Source organism: Equus caballus, chromosome 6, assembly GCF_041296265.1.
Source record: "Equus caballus isolate H_3958 breed thoroughbred chromosome 6, TB-T2T, whole genome shotgun sequence".
Taxonomy (NCBI): domain Eukaryota; kingdom Metazoa; phylum Chordata; class Mammalia; order Perissodactyla; family Equidae; genus Equus; species Equus caballus.
In genome coordinates, this window is record NC_091689.1 from 96,606,504 (window position 1) to 96,630,626 (window position 24,123).

The following is a 24,123-nucleotide window of genomic DNA, read 5'->3' on the forward strand; positions in this document are numbered from 1 at the left end:
CTCATCCCTCAGCACTGTTCTCTCCCCAGGCCGCCGAGACGGGCTTTTAAGAGGAGGTCAGCGGCACAGCCCAAAGCTGACCCGTCACGCAGAGCCTGGGTAACCACCTCGGCCTCATGAGAACCACACCCGTCACCTAAAACCTGAGACACATTCGTATAGAAGCCAGAACGATGTGTTCTAAAATCCAATCACACACTAATTTCTAGCTTTTATTTGCCTCTCTAGGGCCTCAGTAACTTTTTTTTAACCAACAAACTGTTTTAAAAGGTCAGTGGAATATAAGAAAACCTCCTGAAATCTTTAACAAGAAAATTTATTGTGAATCAATGATTTGCACAAGCACTCTTGACCAAATTAAGCATTTTAGAACAGACTGTTCATTTGTTTTCTAACCAAAAATCACAAATATTCTGTGTATTTTATTTTCAGTATCTTCTATGTACTATTATAAGGATCTTATGTCATATTTTATGAAATCCATATTTTTTAGAAAATTAATGATCTGTAAGATAAAGAGTAAGATAAGAGAACATGTCCTATGAGTGAAGACATCTAGTTAAAAAGTTTGTGTTAAATTTTAAAAAATGAAGCTGTCTTGGAAATTCTGTATTTGTCTTGCATTTGTGCAAAAATACTGTAGACTCAGTTGCATTGCATTTGGACAGCTGCAAAAGTAGTATAACATTTGATTAACCTGTTATGAGCGGAATGTTTCTAAAAGATAATTATTTGTTCCATGTAATAACTTTCTGGAGAAGCAAACAGAAATGAAACACTTGATCAATTTTTTATTTCAAAATGTCTACAAAGTTTTAATTCTCCATTATACAAATAGTTTTTCAAAATTTAGACATTATTCAAATGTAAGCCAAAGTCCTTATACAAATAGAATACACACAAAGATCAAAAATATACATATTCTCTCAGCAAACTTTGTTACATAAATAAGAAAAATATATACAGCTGGTATTTTCCATATAAAATACAATTATCTTAACATTGCAGCCACATACGAAGGTACTACAGTCAAAAGAAACAGCACAGTGACGCTTAAAGGAACGAGAAATTCATTTTATGACGTCTCCAATTATAAAGGTACGGAGAACCAATCTTAGGGGAGCGTACACCTCACACGTGGGTCCTCATTTTTACTTCACTCTGTTCCTGTTTCAGAGCATTCTCAGGATGGGAGAGCCACAGTCCTGCCAGCGATCCCGACCCTGACACAGTGGTCAGCGTGTGTGAAGAACCATGCAGTCTACGCCTTTGTCCTTCGGCAGAGATGTAAGAGAATGCTTGAAAAGTTAGATTTGTATGAACCTGTGTTAAAATTTTCCAAGGAAGCTGAATTGGCTATTGAAAAAAATCAAACAAATCTTTGAAAGTAGGAAATGTTAGAGAAAAATCCGAACACTTGAAAAGTCTTAACATAGCAAAGCAATAAACAAAAATTATGCCAGTGGTTCCCCAGACAAAAGCAACTCAATCAAGTGTACGTATAATTATGTTTTGCCCCAGAAATTCTCCTTCCTTTTTTGAGCTCGTGCCAGAGTCTGAAAAGCCCGGAGACTAGAAGCTGCAGAGCGAGCGGAAATCTCAGATAATCTGTCCTCATCTGCAATGAAAAATTACATTCAGTGCAAAACAGTCTCTCCTATAAAAATATGTTTTATAACATCAACAGAAAAGTAAAAGCTTCAAGCTTTGTAATGTCAATACTGACTGTCAGAAAAAAAGCAATCTATTAAAATGTAAGATACTGACATTTTCAGGATAGCTTACAGTAATCTTACAAGTTGACCATACTTAGAAATCAAACACTTCAATGTTAAATGAGCATTCTGTTTCCTTCCTGAAATCCCACGATGTCACTGCCTGAACAAACGGCCTATGATTTCAGTATTACTCGGAAATACGCATCATCATACTGTTTGTCCTACTTTAAAACGCACAGCTGCTCTGAGCAAAAAGCTTTTTTAAACTTTTAAAAACAAAATGCCATAGTTTAATGTGGAACTTACACCACATTTCTAAAGTAATCTCACTAAATGTAGAAATAATGTTTGACTTTAAGATGCTACCTTCATCATTACTGAAATTCCTCATTCTGCATAAGCAAACCTATTAGAAGGTTATTTGTAACACTGTTCAGTTAAAAAGAAAACAGAACTGGATTCAAAGTGTCCAGATACTTGCATTTCAAAACATGACAACTTGATTTCTAACTCACTGAATTCGGAAAAATTCTAAAAAATGCTAAGAGGAGAGAAAACCTTTAATGGGTGTGAATGTATAAAACATAAACTATTAATTCAAATTTATTTTCAAGTCCACAATTTATAAGTTCAATAATTTCATGCTTCTTAGGATGACTTAAAATAGTAACTTCGATTGTTCATATCAAGAATTCAAAATTTCTCCTGCCATTATTGGAAGCAAACGAATTTGTCAGAATGAAAACTACAAAGGAGAAAAAAGCCCATTTTCCCTAATCATATTTTCTGAGAATCGAAAATGTACAGGAATATACAGGCATTTGAAAAGAATGATGGCTATAATGCTGGGCCAGATTCCTGAGCCCAGCGAGCCAGGGTGGAAAAACAGAAAGAACAGCGACCTCGCTGGGGCATGAGGCACAGTCTCGCACCAGCTGTCCCCCTAGAAAAGAGGCCTTGGTCTCAGTTCGCTCATCTGTAAAACCGGGATAATCTGACCCATCCCGGGGCTCATGGATCCCATGAAACAACATCCATGGAATCTGCTGTAAACCACGCACACAGAGCCAGCCAGACCAGGCCCACGACAGCACGCAAACTGCCAGACAGCACCCCAACACTCATCTCATGATACCGACTGAGCAGATACCTTCATCGTTAAAGGCTCCGCGCTGAGGTAACTGGAAATTGTTCATCCTTGCTTTTCCCACTTAAAAAAAAAAGGAGAAGAAATTATCCTTCAAAGCTATCTGAGAGGCTATCTTATTTACAGTAAAACCTTAGTGAAAGGAGTTGTCACAAGTTCACTGATTTTAAATCTTTAATAGAAATCCCCATCAAAGGGCCATTCATTAAATTATAATGTGCTTATTTAGCAAACATGTAAACAAACAAGGGATGATCTCCTAGAAGTCTTATCAATGATGACACTGATCTATTCTAACTTCAGAGAACGGTAGCAGGCTTCTGCTTAAAGATGGTGGGTGGACTACACACGTTTACAAAACTGACATAAACCCACAGGACAAAGAAAAAGAGAGACAAAAACAGCCACAGAGTTTTGGAAAGCGGAGCAGCTGGAAGGGCAGTGAGCATGACCATCCCCCACTGTGGCCAGCGGCCTAGTGGTTAAGTTCAGTGCACCCCGCTTTGGCAGGCTGGGTTCGGTTCCCAGACGCAGACCTACACCACTCATCTGTTACTGGCCATGCTGTAGCAGCAGCTCACATAAAAAAAAAAGAAAAAAACGAAGATTGGCAATGGATGTTAGCTCAGGACAAATACTCCTCAGCAAAAAAAAAAAATTCAGAGAAATTAAAAATATAGCAACATTTTTTTTAAACTCAAAAGGAGGTGAAAAACAAAAATCGGCAACCCTTTCAAATTAAAATAAAAAGGCAGAGATGGAAAATAGGAGAGCAAGATAGGAAAATAAGATCGTGTTCAACACATCCAATATCTGAATAATAGGAGTACCAGAAAGAGGAAACAGAAAAGGGAGGGGAAGAAATTAATGACTAAACAATTCAAGAACATTTCCCAGAAGTGAGGAACCCAGTTTCCAGATTGAAAAGGTTGATCAAGCACTAGCAAAATGAAAAGAAACCTACCGTAAAATTTCATACTATTAGGTACAAAGAGAAGATCCCAAATACTGCCAGGAAAAAAAAAGCCACATACAGAAGATCAAAAATTAAAAAGAGCAGCAGACTTCTCAACAGTAACAGCGGAAGTCAGAAAAGAGCAGGGCGATGCCTAATAAACTAAAGGAAAATAACTATGACCTCAAACTACATCCAGGTAACACGCGCAAGGTCTGGAGAGGGCCTGGGCCACAGCTGGGGCAGAGGTGCTGGGCACCCAGCGGATGCCTCCGAGTGTCAGGGAAGGAGCTCGAGAGACGCGACACACCCCCAGGTGGGCACCTGGGTACGGCACACCCGAGTGTTCCAGAGACGAGGCTCTTCCGATTTAAGGACATCTATTATGTTAACTAAAAACGAAACGACCTACTTTGTTAACACGCAGCACATACTTACAGCCTTTGCACCTATCACTACAACATTTTCATTTTAAAAGACAAAAACCAAAACCAAAATAATTACCATTATGCTGGAACTCGGGGTCTCTCAGAGAGCCCTGAATGCGACGAGAGGGATGCCAGTAGGACGGCGCGTGGGCCGGAGGAGACTGCCCCGCGGGGCTGGCTGGATAGTCGGGAATTTTCGGAACTGGAAGGGCTGGCTCAGCACATTTGGGGATACTGGTTTCAGAATCCTCCCTCAAAGGCAGAGGATCAATCGTTTTTATACCAGCAGCTGGAGAAGTCAGGAGAGCTACAGCGTGACCTTCTTTCTAAACCACAAAAGGAGATACATATATACAGGTGTACATATATAAACAAACATGTATTTTAACATTTAAACACAAAAAAATATAACCATAAGAGCAGTAGGGGAAAACACAGGGAAAATTTATGTAACCTGCATGTGGGGAAGATTTTATACGCCTAACATGAATATAGACAAACACATTTAGCCATATAAAATATACGTATAAACATTAAAAAAATAAAAGAAAAATGACAAACTTAGGCCAAACATACACCTTATACGACTGACAATGAATTATCATCATTGCTACAAAATACTTCTTTAAAAAAGATAAACTTAACTAAAAATCAAAAAAATGTGGAAGCAATTCATATACACACAAGTTACAAACAGTAAACATATTCCACTTCACGAATAATCAAATAATTTCAAAATAAAAGCACTGAGGTACTAATTTTCCACTTAGAAAATTACAAAGATTAATTTTTCAAAAAATGAACTATGATTGCCAGAGCTGGCAAGGATGGAGAAAATCGGCACTCACACAGTGCTGTTGCGAGCATCACCTTTCAGGGGAGCTGGCAAAACATAGCAAACGCATTAAAAATTTGTGGTTTTGACCACACAATAATACTTGGGGAGTATTTACACAAAAAGAGAGAACAATATGTACAAAAATGTAGCTAAAGGATGGATTTCTTTACAGCATTTTCCTAAAAAACTAAAAATAACAATAGGCATCTAGTTTAAAAAAGTAACTATAGATGGCATATCATATCACTATTAAGATTAGATTATAAATGATATTTAATGATATGAAGTGTGTTCACAACACATTGCTAAGTGAGAAAAAACAGATTACAAACCCTTATTTACTATATAATAAACAAATACACTATATACCTATGTAACTCAAAACTCAACAGAGACGTCCCTGAACAGTAGGGTGACATCATTCTTTTCTTTTAGTTTGGTCCACAATGATAATGTAGCACCATCACAAGTCCCTGTATGATTGTACTTTTGGGCAGACGCAACCAGTAAAACCAAACGCAGTTCCCAACTTTCCGGATCATCCCTGTAAACTGTCGCCTTTAGTTAACAACTCTGAGCGTATCAATGCCACATCCACACACTGCTTTCCGACCTTAGGGATCATTTTCTGCCATGACAGAGCTTCTTGTTTCAACATGGAGAAGCCTGGGGTCTCAGCCCACAAACGCACATTTTCAAATCAGGATCTGGGATAAAAACCACAAATCTTCCCTTTTTAACTCCAAGGTCACTTAGGAAAATTCTTCCTCTGATTTTTTCTTTTTCTACGTGTATATATGGAATTTGGGATCTCAGTCAAGTTGGTTTTACTAGTGCTGGAAAGACCTGAATGAACTCAGCAGGCTGGTCTCTCTGTACCTCCTGGGGTTCCCAGGTTCGATCTGACTGATGTCCTGACCTGCGCTGAGCCTAAAGCTCCTGCAGGCCTCACTGCGTGCAGCTCCCCCGCGCAGCCCCTTCTCCACTGAGCATCAGATCACATTCACTGTGTTGCTTCAACTCCCCCAAGGGCGTCCCAGTGCCATCAGCCTAACAGCCACTCCTCCCAGGCTCCCCTTCCAAGCCCGTTCCCTCCCCTCTGCCCTCCCCAGGCTCCAGTCACACCAGCCTTGTCAGTCCACACGCTCGCCGGTGGACACCCGTCCTTGCTGTTCTTTCCACCTGGAAACAATCTCTGCCCCAGGTCTCTGCACAGGCACCTCCCTCATCAGTCAGGTCTCAGCTACAATGTCACCTCCTGGGAGGGAACGTCCTGATGGCCGAAACTGAAGCAGTCTCACCACCCCCATGGAGTTGTGTGCGGTTTTATTTCACTCACAGCACTTACCAGTAGCTGAAATTATCTGTTTACAAATTTGTCTATTTATCCCAATGAACACATAAGCTCCACGAGGGCGGGGATGTTGTCCTGACCACCAGTGACTCCCCAGGTCCTAGAACAGTGCCTGGCACAGAGTAAGAGCCAGGAAATACTGAACGGAGTGAATGAAAATGACACTCCTGATACGCCCCTCCAAAGACGGCTCTGGTCCCAAGTTCCCCTACACAGTGAATGGCACTGTCATCCATCCTTTCGGGCAACCAGAAACCTAAAGTCATTCATGGTGTCTCGTCCCTCACTGTCCAAGCCAGCACCAAGCCTGACATGGTTCCCCTCACACCATTCCTTGGTTCCATCCACTCCTACGTATGGCCACCTTCCCTGGTCCAAGCTATCAACAGCTCCTGCTCAGACCTCCACAATGGCCTTGAAAGGGCATCTAGTCTACTCTACCCTTGCTTCCACAGTGGCCAGAAAGGTCTTTAAAATACTCCAATGGGGTCCCATCGCTCTTGAGATAAAGACAGAAACTCTCAACAGTGCTGCCTTCCCAGGCTCGCCGTGCACCTGCTCCCTGCCACCCACCACCCGTCCGTGCCTCTCAACCCCATGTCCTCTCTCTGCACTGGCTCCGGGCACACCCTCCCCACCCTTTCTCTTGCTCAACTCTTCCTCTACATCTAACTCAACGAAGACTCCTTCCAAGAAGCTTCCTGACCTCCAGGAAAAGGTCAGTTCCTTCCAGAAAAGCACTATATACTTCTTTCCAACTCTTACTAGTTTTAATTTTACTTTTGTGTTGTGATTCTCTGATTAATGTGTATCTTTCTCATCAGACTGTAGGTTCCATAAGACCATGGACCACGGCTATTTTTGCTCACTAGCATGATCACATGCAGGTGTTAGATAAGAAACATCTGCTGAATGAATGAATGAATGAAGTGCACACACTCTTGGGTTTTTAATACCACTTATAAAATGGGACAATGGTACTTGATGATCAAACCAATACTGTGAGAATTCTACTCTCAAGTTTTGAGAGACAGTGTTGTTTAGGGGTTAAAAATGTGGGCTTGGAGGATAGACTGCCTGGACCCAAACTCTATTCTCCCCTTTTGACAGCCGTGTGACCTCAGTTTCTTCATCTAAACGAGAATAATAACACCACCTATGGCCCCCAGTCACCATGAAGACTAGACAGGTTAATACACGTGAAGTACTCAGCTCAGGGCCCAGAACTACCTATTATGATCATCCCCATGTAAGTTACCTAAATTGCTGCCGCCCCATAACACTCCCACAATTCAAGGTATGTTGTTAAAAGTTAATAGTGAAAACACTCCTGGATATTATGATAATATATTCTTCCTAATTCCTGTGGCAAAAAGAGATACAGAATGATATTAATCAAGGGCAACTGAATAATGGGGATAATTTATTGGAAACAGAATAACTTATGGATTTCATTTTACCATAATATTAGTTTTTATAGGAAAACAAAGGGGAAAAAAATGTGTGTATCAAGGTCACTGATTCCCCTGCCTACCAGCAACCAAGGGGGAGACAACAGAAACCACCACCTGCAGCCTGGTGCAGGCCCGGCAGCGCCAGGGACAGACAACTGACATGCAGGGAGTGCTCACCGGGTTAACAAGAAACGTGCTTATTTTAGAGGAATTTGTAATTAAAATGTTACAACTGTATTCTGTGCACAGTGAGGTGGAGATTGGCATTAAAATGTTAAATGCAGCTTTACTCTATTTTAAAGTAATTAATTTTATTTAATTATTAAAGAAATTAATTCCACAATAAATGAAATAATACAAATAACTCTGGCTGCACATGTGCATTAGGGCCACCCACTTCAGGCACACGCCTGTGGCCTAGCTGCCTAGAAGCTCCCCACTTCCAGGTGGCAGCCTGGACTCCCGAGGAGAGTGGGCAGAACCGTCCACAGGGCAAGAGATTCCTAACACCTGACTCTGATCAACCGTCTGACCATACACCTACGGTCACACGTCCTGTCATAAACCTCTGTACACAGAAGGAACAGGAAATGGTTGAGACACTCTGTTGCTCCAATAACACTCACTAAACGCATCCTTAATGAGGACCTGCGGTGAGCTGGACTCTGCTCCAAAGACCGGGGTGTGGGGGCACTGGGCTCTGACCTCATCGCCCACCTCTCCCCAACACCCGGAAGCCCTCTGCTCCGCCCTCTGGAACGCACGACAGCTGTCAGCAAGATCCCTGGGAGAAATGCGACCTCTTCTCTGAATGTGCCTGGTCCGACTTCAGCCACTCACCCCACGATCATGTGTGAATGTGCCTGGTCCGACTTCAGCCACTCACCCCACGATCACGTGTGAATGTGCCTGGTCCGACTTCAGCCACTCACCCCCCGATCACGTGTGAATGTGCCTGGTCCAACTTCAGCCACTCACCCCACGAACATGTGTGAATGTGCCTGGTCCGACTTCAGACATTCACCCCCCGATCACGTGTGAATGTGCCTGGTCCAACTTCAGCCACTCACCCCACGATCATGTGTGAGCCTGGTCATTACTGGTAACTGCAACCTCTCCATGATCTCGATTTCTGACCACCACCGCCTAACTTTAAAACCAACCTCCACAGGTACCCCAATCCCAACAAGCTCTTAAGTCTGCCAAGAGCTTCCGTCCCTTGGTCCTGTCACCTCTGCACTGTACCTTACTTCTCAAGTCCTATTTTCCCTCCCTAATAAAAGTGACTTCCATGGTCAGTCATTATAATCACTTCCCTGCATATACCTTGACTCCGTGACCTCCTCTCTCACTTTGTCTCACTCCCTCGACACAAGATGAACCCCAGTTAAACCCAACTCTCTACCTGTCTGGAACCTCTGCAGCCCAAGGTGCCTGGAGAGAAACATACAACCCAGCCTGCCATCAAATTTGTGACCTCTGACCTACAACGGCCCCTGCGTGTTGCCCTGCAGTATCTCACATCTCTCGCGCCCCTCACTCTCCCACCCTCTGAGAAGACCATGTCACGCTTTCTTCTCTTTCCTCAAACCTCCAACATTTCCTTCCCCAGCCTCGTTTCTCCATATGCTGACAAGAGCAATCAGGAGAGACTTTCCAAAAGCTCCCCCGACATCTCCCCATACTTCATCAGCAGCCCACGCACTCTGCCTTCCCTCTGTGACACTGAAGGACTGTGCGAGTGCCCAAGGCCAGCCGTTCCCATCGCCACCAGATCCTATGCCCCTTCTCTACCCGAGAACATCTTTCCAACCATCTCCTCTCACTCCCGCATCACCTCACTCTCTCTCAAACTGTTCCCACTGACACACAAATGTGCTCTTAGCTCCATCCAGATCTCATGGCTTCCCACTCCTGCTGCATTCCTCAGCTCCCCCTCTATGGAAAAAGCTCCTGCAAGAGCTCTCTGTGGCAGCTCTTCCCAACTCCTCTCCCCTCCATTCTCTTGGACTCACTTGCACCCAGGCTTCTGTCCCTCCCCACCCCAGAGCCGCCCTCTGTCTGATCACCAATCACCTCCACGTTGCTAAATCCGATCAGCAATTCTCCTACCTTCCAACCCACCATCCCCTCCTCGACACCCCAGGACTCCAGCCTCCTGCTTCCCGCCACCGCACTGGCTGCTCCTCCTCAGTCTCTGTGCTGCTTACTCCTCAACTTACCAGGATCAAAACATGGGACTCAGATCTGTCTACACCTACTCTTCTCTGTTTATATGCCCTCCCTCCATCATCTCCACAGTCAGTAGACCTTACACACCTATGCCACCTGTATGACAAAGAGCCTCAAACCTGTACCTGCAGCCCAACCTCTGCTCTACACTCCAAACTCACAGTCAACTCCCTCAACAGGTCTACCTGCAAGTCTAACAGTCGGCTCCCTCCTCAACACGTCTACCTGCACGTCTAACAGTCAACCCCCTCCTCAACACGTCTACCTGTACGTCTCACAGTCAACCCCCTCCTCAACACGTCTACCTGTACGTCTCACAGTCAACCCCCTCCTCAACACATCTACCTGTACGTCTCACAGTCAACCCCCTCCTCAACACATCTACCTGTACGTCCAACAGTCAACCCCCTCCTCAACACGTCTACCTGTACGTCTCACAGTCAACCCCCTCCTCAACAGGTCTACCTGCAAGTCTAACAGTCAACCCCCTCCTCAACACGTCTACCTGTATGTCCAACAGTCAACCCCCTCCTCAACAGGTCTACCTGCAAGTCTAACAGTCAACCCCCTCCTCAACACGTCTACCTGTATGTCCAACAGTCAACCCCCTCCTCAACACATCTACCTGTACGTCCAACAGTCAACCCCCTCCTCAACACGTCTACCTGTACGTCTCACAGTCAACCCCCTCCTCAACAGGTCTACCTGCAAGTCTAACAGTCAACCCCCTCCTCAACACGTCTACCTGTACGTCCAACAGTCAACCCCCTCCTCAACACGTCTACCTGTACGTCTCACAGTCAACCCCCTCCTCAACACGTCTACCTGTACGTCCAACAGTCAACCCCCTCCTCAACACGTCTACCTGTACGTCCAACAGTCAACCCCCTCCTCAACATGTCTACCTGTACGTTTCAGTCAACCCCCTCCTCAACAGGTCTTCCTGTACGTCTAACAGTCAACCCCCTCCTCAACACGTCTACCTGCACGTCTAACAGTCAACCCCCTCCTCAACACGTCTACCTGCACGTCTAACAGTCAACCCCCTCCTCAACACGTCTTCCTGTACGTCTAACAGTCAACCCCCTCCTCAACACGTCTTCCTGTACGTCTAACAGTCGACTCCTTCCTCAACACGTCTTCCTGTACGTCTAACAGTCGACTCCTTCCTCAACACATCTACCTGTACGTCTCACAGTCAACCCCCTCCTCAACACATCTACCTGTACGTCCAACAGTCAACCCCCTCCTCAACACGTCTACCTGTACGTCTCACAGTCAACCCCCTCCTCAACAGGTCTACCTGCAAGTCTAACAGTCAACCCCCTCCTCAACACGTCTACCTGTATGTCCAACAGTCAACCCCCTCCTCAACAGGTCTACCTGCAAGTCTAACAGTCAACCCCCTCCTCAACACGTCTACCTGTATGTCCAACAGTCAACCCCCTCCTCAACACATCTACCTGTACGTCCAACAGTCAACCCCCTCCTCAACACGTCTACCTGTACGTCTCACAGTCAACCCCCTCCTCAACAGGTCTACCTGCAAGTCTAACAGTCAACCCCCTCCTCAACACATCTACCTGTATGTCCAACAGTCAACCCCCTCCTCAACACATCTACCTGTACGTCTCACAGTCAACCCCCTCCTCAACACGTCTACCTGTACGTCCAACAGTCAACCCCCTCCTCAACACGTCTACCTGTACGTCCAACAGTCAACCCCCTCCTCAACATGTCTACCTGTACGTTTCAGTCAACCCCCTCCTCAACAGGTCTTCCTGTACATCTAACAGTCAACCCCCTCCTCAACACGTCTACCTGCACGTCTAACAGTCAACCCCCTCCTCAACACGTCTACCTGCACGTCTAACAGTCAACCCCCTCCTCAACACGTCTTCCTGTACGTCTAACAGTCAACCCCCTCCTCAACACGTCTTCCTGTACGTCTAACAGTCGACTCCTTCCTCAACACGTCTTCCTGTACGTCTAACAGTCGACTCCTTCCTCAACACATCTACCTGTACGTCTCACAGTCAACCCCCTCCTCAACACGTCTTCCTGTACCTCCAACAGTCAACCCCCTCCTCAACATGTCTACCTGTACGTCTAACAGTCAACCCCCTCCTCAACATGTCTACCTGTACATCTAACATCGACCCCCCTCCTTGACAGGTCTACCTGTACATCTAAAAAGCTTCTGTCGAAACAGACCTCTGTATCTTCCCTGACAAATCTTTTCCTCACACTGTCTCCCATCTCAGTTAAACAGCAACCCCATCCTCATTGCTCAGGCCAAAAATCTTGAGTCACCTTGTTTCTTCTTTCTCTCACTCATAGCTTACCCATCAGCAAATCCTGTCAGCTGCACTTCTGATATATACCCAGAATTGGACTCCCTCACTGACCTCCACTCTACCACCAGGGTCCAAAGAGCCATCATCTCTTGCCTGGATGTTGTAACTGACTCCCATCACTCCTCTGACCTCCAAAGGCTTCCCATCTCATTCGGAATAAAACTCAAAGTCTTTGCTCTGCCCCATAAGGCCCCACACAATTTAGTCACCCATTGCCCATGCCACTCTTCTCCTCTTGCTCTCTGCTCCAGCCACACTGACCTCCTGGCTGGTCCTCAGGCACTCAGGTACTTCTCACCTCAGGGACTGTGCACTTGCCATTCTGTTCCCTAGAAAGCTTGCCTAGACACACACACGGGTCAGTCCCTCACCTGCTTCAGTTCTGCTCAAGCCACCCTCTCAGTGGGAAGCTCCTGGCCACCTCCTATCACTTCCCTGCTTTAGTTTTCTCCTTATTACTACCACTATCTAAAGACCATATAATTTCACCTAGTTACCCCATGTATTCTCTCTCTCCTCCACTACAACGTGGTTCAACGAGTGTTTCTTTCCCTGCTGTAACTCCAGGGCCAAAACAGCACCTGGAACACACGTGCCACACAGCAGATGCTCCATAAATCGTGTTGTTCTCTTCCTGTCGAGTCACTGCTGACGGGATTTGAAAGTGTATCAGCAGAAACACAACACCCCTACCAGGAAGAACAATTCAATGCCTTCACCATCCTATAGGAGGTTAATAGCATTATCTTCACATATGACACACAGAATTTCCTCCAACCCGAACCTATCATTCATTTAGTACACGTGGCTAAGATGATCTTCTGAAGAGACGTCTTTCCCCACTGTGCAAACACTTGCCTTCCTGGAATCCCTCTCCGCGGTCCCCACGCCATCCTGAGGCGGCGTTCTTTTCCTCTGCTCCGGGCCTGGAGGCTTCAGTTTGGAGGGAGACACTAAAACAGCACCCCCTGGAGAAAGGCACAAGATGACGAGTCTCAGTTACCCCGCATCAGCGTGTGGAGGACGCAGGTTCAACAGGAGCTGCACAGCGTGTGTGGTTACCGACGGCCGGGGTGGTGAGGTCGTGATGAGTCCTCTGGATCCCACCAAGCTCTCTCAGCTTTGGAGTAGGAAGCCTGCCGCCCCTTCCCAAGGAGACAGAGGAAGAATCCGACCTACGAATTCAAACCATCAGCTATGAAGCATTTCCTCAGGAAATATGGTCAAAATACTTTGCTATCATTATGCAAAAGTAAAGTAGAAAATTTATAAGATAAGGTCATTTTGTTTCTGAAACACTAACAAATCCCCATGCAGGGAGGAGTGACTGAGCACTGGAAAGGAGGGACGACCACTACCAGGCAGCCCCAACACGGCGGGCTCCCCCATCAGGCCTCAGTGCCACAGGATGAGAGGGATTAGGACCAGGGACCCCAAGCACCATTATTGAGGGGAGACAACCACTCCCCAAAGCGATGTGTGTATACATCAACAGGACTTAGCTATTTGCAGAAATCACTTAATATTACAAAACACTACCTTTTCTTTTGTGGTATAACCATCTCATATTACAGAATATCAGCTATTTTCCTTAAATCATAAAGTCATTCTTCCAGACACATTTACAAACCTAGCAAATCATAATTAGGACATAAATGAAAATAACCCTAACCCCTTCCTGAGGAGCTCAGTGTTCATGGCGCTCAACTACCAGTTAGTGGTGACAAACACCTGAGTGAATCCAATTATAAACCACATAGAAATGCCTACTTCATGACATTAAAGTAAAACCTGGTCTTTATTAGTCACAAAACCAGAAGCGTAAACCACTATACTTAATTAGCGACAAAACAACATACGTATTAACTGTGTACAATAATGCGTCTGCACAGGGATTAATTTAAAACTCTCACCCTTCTTTCACCTCGTCCACCTTAGACTTTTCACGTACTTCCAACTTCTCAAGCTCTCCGGGAGAATCCTGCCTGTCCCCCTCCCTCTGCTCCTCCTCCTCTCTCGGCTGTTCCTGCGTGTCCTCATTGGCATCCTCTGCATCCCAGGCCAGGCGCCTTCTAACAGGTGTCGTGGGCGCATCTGACACGCCCAATTTCTCCGTGGTACTTTTCTGGGGTTGGTCCTCCAAGACAGACCTTTTTTCTTCTAGTTTTGTAGAAGGACATTTCTGCAAAGTCTTATGGCTTGTAGGATCTCTGCAGAACAAAGTAAGTTTTATTTTAAAGTTGAGTAGTTTGAGGTCTCTAGTTTACACTAACTTTAATAAGTCCATCATTCCCTTCCACTGTTCACAACTACATGTCTCCCACGGTATTGAAGAAAGAAATCCAATTAAGAGTTCATTTTGCAGTAATAATAAAGTGACAACCTAGAGTTTCTATTAAAATATTCCAAAATAAAATATACTTCTCTCTTACTCCTACTGTCACACACACACGCCTACACCACTCCTGACAACACTCATGTGTATGCCCTACACTGGCATTTACACACATAAACTCAGGCCCATACAGTCGAGCTTGTTCAGTGACTCAGTTTGGGTTTGTACACAAACTCAAGCGTACCTATGGATCAAGTAAGTTGATCCAAATTTTATGCTTTAGATAGATTAATCTTTACAAGACACTGTTAAAAAATAGATTTTGTGATGAACTTTTTAAATCACGTCACATAATTCCAATTTATAATTCAATTTGGTATGTATGACTCTATTAATATACCTTATCAACTAAAAACTATTTTATTTGCTACAAATCAATGTGCCCGTATCTCTTACAAACAGTTAAATCATGTTCACTTTGAAATCCAAAACAGCAGAGAATTTTCCCATAGAATCAGGGCCTAAACTCCCTGTTAACCACAAAAATCCATTAATAGATGACAATGGACATGTACTAACGGCTTATGTCTCTAAGTTTTTACTGTTGTTGTTGCCTTTCCCCTTCAGCTTTTAAAGTTTTTCACATCTACTGTATAATCATCCTCTTCTACTCTTAGTTGTTAAGGAATATTATAAAATCCAGACTTTATTTTCCACACAGAGAATAAACTAAAAATAATGAAATGTAATGAGTGGCTACATATTTCCATTTGACAGGAGACAAATTCTGAGTAATTATGTCATTTTCCTGCGTATCTCCATGACCCACAGAAGCTACAACCAGCCACAAGGCACATCTCACCCCGCAAGATCCAGTGCTCTGATGTTGCTGCTAACAGTTCCTTCTGAGCTTGTGGTTGAGGAGACATCCCAAAAGCAGTTGTTATCAGAGAGAATCTGATTCAGATGGTCCCGAGAAAAATGTGTCCCCTGAACTCGTTTCCTGTAAGATGCAGCCTTCTCTCGGAGCTCTTTAACCTGTGCGGGAGAGTCGACGCATGTCATTGCAGATGCTCCTTTGCAAATATCACCAAGTAGCATATCAAAGACACTGCACAAATACAGCCAGAGACCAAGGAGAAAGGAAGGCAAAGAAAGCCACATACGTTCATCAGACTGTGCATTTTTAAGCAGAAATTAACAGTCAAGCTCAAGCACAAGCAGCTATTTTATTCCAGGCCAGCAGGCAGGCGGACATTTGTAGCAGCTAAGAAAAATACCGACACCTACTTCTTTCTTCCACTGAAATTACACAAGTACTCTATGCATTATTATAGTTTTCAAAAACTGAAAAGCAACCAACCTCCGCATACCACATGGCATTTAGAGAACCCTAGGGAGGAATACAGAAACACACTTAATGACAGGTCAACGCTATAACCGTGCATCAACGGGATCAATGAAATACTTCATAATTCTCCCTTCAAAATATATACCAAACTTGTGAGTCAATATTTTTTAGTATTTGTAGTAATATTTAATTCAGTAATCAAGATATCTTAATATTACCTTGAAAGCCAGTCAGGTTCTCGCACGGCTGGGATGCTGTCGATGACAGGTAGCCTGACCACTATTCCCATTTCTCCAGCTCTGGAAGAGCACTGACGTTCCAGAATCCCCCTGCCCGGCCCCAGTCCCAGCTTCACCCACAGCTGCCCTGCTATGGAAGCTGCACCAAGAGTTACGAGGCCTCCCCTCCAAGTTCCTCCACACTCCCTTGGAATCAGCAAACGTCAACTTTTTAAAAACGTAGTAAATATACAGTTTAAAAGACTATCCCTCAAAATAATGATTGCAATATATTCAACGAAGTGACAGGAAAAAAACGCTCTGATGAACTATAAGGTGATCTGAATTCTCTAACAGGTGAATAACATTTTCATACAAAAAGGAGCCTTTCGTATTCATTTGAAACTCTTTCATTTTACACATCATACTGCCACCTGCTGGTTTCCCTAAACACAATTCTACGGTGTAAAAAAACTCAGTTGCAGCTTAAAATTCTGTTTAAAATCATCTTTATTTATTCTTGAAAACCTCTATAATTTCTTCTACCATAAAGATGGAATAGTAGCTTTAAAAGGATATCCAGATACTGTCTGCTAAAATTGTTTTTGTTTCACTCAGAGGCAAAAAAGCAAATAATGAAACTTGGCATGGCAAAAGCAATTGGAGAAACATATCCTCAGCTCCTTAAAGAGACACTGTTGAAGGCGAAGGATGCCTCTCCAGAGAACTAGCCAGGGCAAAGGACAGCACCTGCCGTGGTGACATAAGAAACCCTATAATCTCAGCAGAGTCCCACTGCTCTGATGAACCGACCTGAAACATTCCTAAAGGATAATTCCAAATACTGTCCAAAAAACCGAGCCATGTTCATTTACCACTTCTGTCAACTTATACTCTAAAGAACATTACTGGGGCCGGCCCAGTGGCGTAGTGATTAAGTTCACACACTCTGCTTCACTTCACCAGTTCAGATCCCAGGGGTGGCCCTGCGCACCGCTCATCAAGCCATGCTGTGGCAGCGTCCCATGTAAAATAGAGGAAGATGGGCACAGACGTTAGCTCAGCGACAACCTTCCTCAGCAAAAAGAGGACAACTGGGGGTGGATGTTAGCTCAGGGCTGATCTGCCTCAAAAAAAGAGAAAATACTAGTAGTGGTTTTTGCACGTAACAGGTAGAACTGAGACACAGGGTGCAAGTCTGTGAACTCTAAGCAGGGTGTCCTGAATGCACGGGCACCTTGTCCTAAAGTACCTTACTAACATCCACACTGTATTCCTAACAGGTTCCCCATGGACCCATAGTGCTCCACGACCCACGCTAACGTCAGCAAGCCTCAGCACGGCCTCCCCCTCTGCACACCCCAACGGCACTTCTTTCCTTCTCCTGCATTGATCCACGAGCTCAAGGGGAGGGAGGATGCAGCACTGAAACATGGACTCCACCAGCCGTCCTGAGTGTGGACGAAGAGCCAGGCCCGAGGAGATGGCTGGCGCCAAAGATAAGCAAGACGGTCCCTGCCGACTCAGGACTCAGTCTGGGTGAGGAGCAGACCTTGCCCGTGATAGATTATCGTCAGAACCCTGGCACAGTCTACACCACAATAAGCAAAGGAGATATAAGCTGAAGGAGTGGTTCAGAAGGGGTGCTATCAGGCCCGCCATGGGTGGGTGGGGTGGAAGGAGCAGAGGGAGGGGCTGACGCCATCCACACGTGAGGGCCTCGGCACTGGTGAGCCAGGAGGTGGGTGAACTGCCTCTGCGCACATGGTGACCCACTTGATTTGACATCCATTTTTAAAAAGGAAGGAGAGGAGACACTTGTAGAAATTCTGTACAATTTTAGTTTATTCAGTTCCATTTGTTACTGACATTCAAAACTCAATGTTTTAAATTTACTTCATCAGCAAACTTTATTAATAACCTTAGTGTTGATGTTACAATGTTTTACAACTACATTATTTTAAACTTCTATAATCCTAAACTAAGATAAAAAAATAGGAGCTTGATATTTCCAAAAGTAAGGTGTTCTACTAGAAAGAGGAGAAAAATCAACGGTATGAACTCAATATTAAAAACAACCCCTCTAGCCAACAACCACAGCCACTGAAAAGGACACAGACCAACCATTCCAGACTCGATTACACTACACACACCCCCCCCGGGTCAAGGATGGCCAGCAAATTATACGATACAAAAACTATAAGCAGGATACTTTCATTTCCAAATTTCTTTTCCCAAATTAAGAATTCAACTAAATCGTTTAAAATTTATATGTGAAAAATTCAAACTCAGAAAACTGGGGGAAAAAAATAAAAACTTTTTTCCCCAAAAACCATCCCCCCAAAATCAGGAGTCATCCTACACCCAGTAGTCTCGACAATGTCTGTCAAATCACAGAACGTCTCTCAAACATGGGACTTTAGCTTGAAATAAAGTCCTATTTGTGGAAGATACATAAGAAAAAAACTACTTCAAGTAGTGTAGTTTGGATGATTAAAAGCTTACCTAACAATCAAGAAAAGCAGAAACTGAACAAACTCAGGAGTTCCTCTGAGGATGGCACCCGAGACTCACTGCTGGTCGTTACTAAGAATGGTCCTCTGAGCGGGCACTTCAAAGAGTGACAGGCCAGGGTCGTGCGACGGAGATAAACCTACAAACTCACCAGAGAGAGAAACCAACGACCCCAGTGTTCTGGGAACGGCTGCTTGGGACTCAGGATAAAACACCCTGTGATCGACTATGAAGAGATTCAAGCAGTACCGTCTCCCGGACAACACAGAAGGAAGCACAGACGACACACGGACTTGAAACTGAAATGTGACCCAAAAAGTGACCTACTATCCTAAAGATAACAAAGCCACTGGCGTCCACGTGCATTTGAAGATGTGAATAACATTCCTTCAAGAAATGTTAGGACCAGGAAAACAAGAAGGCCCTTATGTTCACATACCTCATACAACAAATGTCTGTCAGCAAAAAACAAGTAAGATTTAAGTAAAACATGTCCCATATTAAATGGCTCTGACCTGGTCATCTCAAACTGTTGTCACCATCAATGATCACTGACTTCTTAGCTAAAATTTCTTATTCTTTCCTAACCTCAGTTTACTTTTTGAATTATTTTGCCATAGAGGTTAAGGCAAACTATACCACAAATTTAAATATTTATGACCACCAATAGCAACTAACAAAACAAACCCCCAAGAGTCATGTTACCAACATATCGGAATAGGGAACCTTGAGAAGACAAACTGACAACCACAACAACAATGTTCTTCTCCATCAGAGCAGGACAAGGATGGTCACCTCACCACGACTTCTGACATGCCAATCCTCACAGTCCATTCGGTGTTTAGACCTCCGAGCTCAACACCAACCCACCCTAAAGAAACCTCCGAGACTAGAAGACAATCTTTCTGAAACAAGGAGCTTCCCCTGAACTACACCTCGTGACCCACCGCGCCAGGGGCCGACGCCGAGGTAGTGACCACAGGAGCCCTATGGCCACGCTCTGTCCTGCCTCCGCCCTCGCTTTTCCTCATCCACCAGGAGATTCCTCGACACCGAGCTCCCGGCCAAGGTCTGGCAGGTGAGAAGAGCTCAGGAGTTCAGCTGATGGGATTCCTTACTTCTATCACAGTTGCTTTCGATGCTCGTCCCTTTAACTTGATTTCACCGGGGTGAATATATGAATTTTGCCCCAAATAATACCTGGGACAGCTTCAAGCTTGGTCTTTTACTCTGCCCGTGTTGCCTCTGAGCCGCACTCAAGCAGGGAGGCAGACAGCACCAAGAGCACTCGTGGTGGAAGGAACCACGTCACCTCCTCAACAACCCTCGGAGCACAGTGGTCTCCCAGGACAGAGGCCCCGGAGCTGCCAGCACAGACAGCCCCTGGCTCGAAGCGCCAACACCTCCCCCAGAGGCTGGCTACACGTAACTGTCAGCCACGGTTTTAAGGATGGAGCTGCATTAAAGGTTCATTCCCCATCCAAATTACGCCTCTCTTTAAAGTGATCGGGGAAGGGGGAGGTTTACTAACGTCTAATCTCAACTAAATGCTTGAGTTTAGCTTATTCCCACAGAAAAGCTGGAAACCACCAAGATGTGCTTGAAAAGATGCTAATTATACAATAACCAAAAAAGCTCCACTGTTTACCCTTTGACCCCAAGAAGCCAGTACTAAACCAGCACTGCCCAGCTCTAGGATGACACTTTCCCTCAAACCCTTCTTTAGTCTTCAGAACTTCTCCCACACAGCAGGGCACCCAACACTGGAACCCAAACCCGTCCGCACAGGCCACAGCTTCCCTGCGCTTACAGCCTGACGGCGCGCGCCACAGTGGGGCCACCGTCAGACGACTCATCCTGAAAATCAATCATTCTTCAGTTGAGACGGTGGACATCTGCATGTTATAAAATAGCCAAATCTTTAATGCTACAATTCCACAAACTGACTTTATAACACAATCAAATATTTGATGTAACATTCTTAACTTTAAAGACTTCACAATAATAAATATTAATCTCTAAGGAGGTAGTTGGTATAAAAAAAGTAAACACACTGATAAATTATATTCTAATTCATATCACTCTAAGTTCCTGCTGCTCTTAGCACTATTACTGGTCCACAGTTCCTGAAACTGCAGCCTCTACTAGTAAACGAAACCCATCGTGAGAGGCACTGACCCGGCTCCCGGAGCCTCCGCAGACTCACCTGATCGGGTGCATTCTCCTTCACGCGGGTCCAGGCCCCAGCTTTGTATAAATACTGGGCTGGGCTCAGAAACTTTGCTCTATATTCAGAATTGACCTTCCTAACAGAAATGAAAGGAGAGTAAACATTTCAGCATGGTGATCACATAAATACCACGACATTTTTCTTGTAAACTACATACCCAAGCCTTTGATGTCTCCAAGGAGTAAGCTTCTTTTTAGGCTGCTTTGAGTCTTTTGGTTCCATCTCTGCTTCTAACTTTAAAGGATCATCTGTTTTATTACACTAAAATAAAAATAATTTAAACTTTTTATGCTTAAAAGGTGTTAAAGTGAAACGTAGATGTTATAAAGTATACTTGGACACCGTGTTACAATTCTGTTTTTAGAAATAAGCTTTAACTACTAAAAGATAATATAGAAACCACAAGAAATCAACAAGCAAGTTTTGAAACTAGTATATCTAGTTAGTTTTTTCAAGTATATAGCTAAGGGTATAGTTTCATTTTCCAACAATAAAAATTTTAGATCCTTGGCAAGGAAAGATATTTTTAACTAACAAATAAACAACTAAATAAATACACTTGATGTTACTACCTCTTGAATAATGGTGTTATATTTGCCTTTGATATTCTAAATTTATATTTAATTGCATTACAGTAATTAAATGTAAGGCCCCAATGAATAAGTTACCACATTGCTTTACTGAATAACTTAACTCTAACAGTTTTTATATATATATATATATACACACACACAAACACACATATATTTATATATACAAATCATTTTACTTTTCATAATATAATTTCTATTTTTTAGAACCCATAAGTATCAGGTATGACGCTCCAAGAAATTAAAAACAGGACTTATACCCCATTTACCTATAATTTACAGTAATTTTAACCTGATGCTGCAACTTAAATAGCTATAATTTCACACAGAAGCAGGTCTTTGTATCTCCTGAGGTAAATCACGAGAATTACTCTGGCTCTAATTTGGCACACTGGAGCTCCGGTTTAACACGTGCGTGGATGTGTGTTTGCATTTGATTTCCATTATTTAATTTAAAGTATGCATTTCTACCACTGCTGTCAGCCCTGGAGCTCACATTACCATAAGGCCAATCATCTGACATGAGAGACAGCAGACTTACCTGCTGTAGTCCTGAGCGTCTAACGCACTGTGTTCCAATTAGTCACTTACATCTCCGTCTCCCCACTTGCCCAAGAGCTGCCTCGGGTTCGTGAGGTGCCACTGTATTCTCAGTACCTACTCAGTATCTGGCTCCTACTAAGAGCTCAATGAACTTTTGACATTTAATGAACAAACAAATGAATTAATGAACTACCCAAAACAAAAATCTCAGGTGGTGGTAAATGAAAGAAACCATGTGGAGTCTAAAATCATGAGGATTTTGTTTTGTTTAACGTTGAGAGTAGACAAATACCTTCTTTTCAGGAGATATTGTTTCAAAACTTCCGTTCTCTTTCAAATCATTTCTTAATTTTGGTTCTTTCACTGGAGATAAACCTTTGAAATTTCTTTTGTATTCAGTTTCATGGATGATTGAGTTACCTTTGAATTGTGGAACAAATTTGCTTTTATTGTGGAAAACCTTAAAACAAAAATTACTTCAGTTTAGTTATTTGGTTGGTTAAATATAAACAAAACTTAGTTCTTCTATTGCTTAAAAAATTTCACAAGGGGAATCGTAGCATACAAAAAAGGCAAAATTATATGACTGTTTCATTTCACACCGCTAATTAACATCCAAAGGCAACAAAAGCAAAAGTAGACAAATGGGACCGCATCAAACTGAAAAGCTTCTCTACAGCAAAGAAAGCAATCAACAGAGTGAAGAGATCACCTATGGACAGGAGAAAAGATCTGCAAACCAGACCTCTCAAAAGGGGTTAATATTCAAAATATTTAAGGTACTCAAACAACTCAACAGTAAGATAATGATCTGACAAAAAAATGGGCAAAGAGGCAAAAAAAGACACATCAATCAATGGAACAGAATACAAAGTCCAGAAATAAACCCACAAATATATGGTTTATTAATTTACAACAAAGGAGCCAAGAATGTACAGGGGAAAGGACAGTCTCTTCAATAAAAAGTTTTGGGAAAACTGGACAGCCACAGGCAAAAGAATGACACTGGACTACTACTTTTTTCTTTTTTTTTTTTTGAGGAAGATTAGCCCTGAGCTAACTACTGCCAGTCCTCCTCTTTTTGCTGAGGAAGACTGGCCCTGAGCTAACATCCGTGCCCATCTTCCTCTACTTTATACATGGGACGCCTACCACAGCATGGCGTGCCAAGCAGTGCCATGTCCGCACCCAGGATCCGAACTGGCGAACCCCGGGCCGCCAAGAAGCAGAATGTGCAAACTTAACTGCTGCGCCACTGGGCCGCCCCCACTGGACTACTTCTTACACCATACACAAAAATCTACTCAACATCCGGAAACCATAAAACTCCTAGAAGAAAACATAGGCAGTAAGCTCCCTGACATCAGTCTTGGCAATGATTTTTTGGATTTGACACCAAATGCAAAGGCAACAAAAGCAAAAACAAGCAGCACTAGAGCAAACTAAAAAGCTCCTGCACAGCAAAGGGAAAGGCGACCTGCAGAACGGGAGGAAACGTTTGCAAATCACAGATCTGATAAGGGGTTAGTATCCAAAATAATAAGATAACAACTCAATAGCAAAGAACCAAACAGTCCAATTAAAAAAGGAACAGAGGCTCTGAATAGATATTTTTCCAAAGAAGACTTACTACTGCCACCAGGTACATGAACAGGTGCTCAACATCACTAATCAGCAGGGAAATACAAACCAAAACCACAGTGAGATGTCACCTCACACCTGTTAGAATGGCTATTATCAAAAAGACAAGAAATACTGGGGCCAGCCCGGTGGCGCAGCAGTTAAGTTCGCACTTTCCGCTTCTTGGCGGCCCAGGGTTCACCGGTTCGGATCCCGGGTGCGGACATGGCATCGCTTGG

The 24,123-nt window shown here is 43.8% G+C and overlaps 1 protein-coding gene across 5 annotated transcripts in view; it reads right to left on the bottom strand.

Annotated features, from left to right (window-relative positions):
- Positions 1-771: 771 nt before the first annotated feature.
- The window catches only part of MDM1 (Mdm1 nuclear protein), a 32,799-nt gene continuing 9,447 nt past the window's right edge, over positions 772-24,123 (bottom strand). For 3 of the 5 annotated variants that reach the window (XM_023643966.2, XM_070271892.1, XM_070271894.1), the window contains 11 exons: positions 22,557-22,724; positions 21,289-21,392; positions 21,108-21,207; positions 16,182-16,211; positions 15,681-15,856; positions 14,397-14,693; positions 13,546-13,658; positions 13,342-13,451; positions 4,325-4,574; positions 2,869-2,928; positions 772-1,618 (listed from right to left, as the gene is read on the bottom strand). In XM_023643966.2, the coding sequence (XP_023499734.2) occupies positions 1,506-1,618; positions 2,869-2,928; positions 4,325-4,574; positions 13,342-13,451; positions 13,546-13,658; positions 14,397-14,693; positions 15,681-15,856; positions 16,182-16,211; positions 21,108-21,207; positions 21,289-21,392; positions 22,557-22,724 (1,521 nt within the window). In that variant the 3' untranslated portion in view covers positions 772-1,505. The remainder of the gene's footprint in view (positions 1,619-2,868; positions 2,929-4,324; positions 4,575-13,341; positions 13,452-13,545; positions 13,659-14,396; positions 14,694-15,680; positions 15,857-16,181; positions 16,212-21,107; positions 21,208-21,288; positions 21,393-22,556; positions 22,725-24,123) is intronic. The other 2 variants (XM_023643967.2, XM_070271893.1) reach the window with 1 other exon arrangement.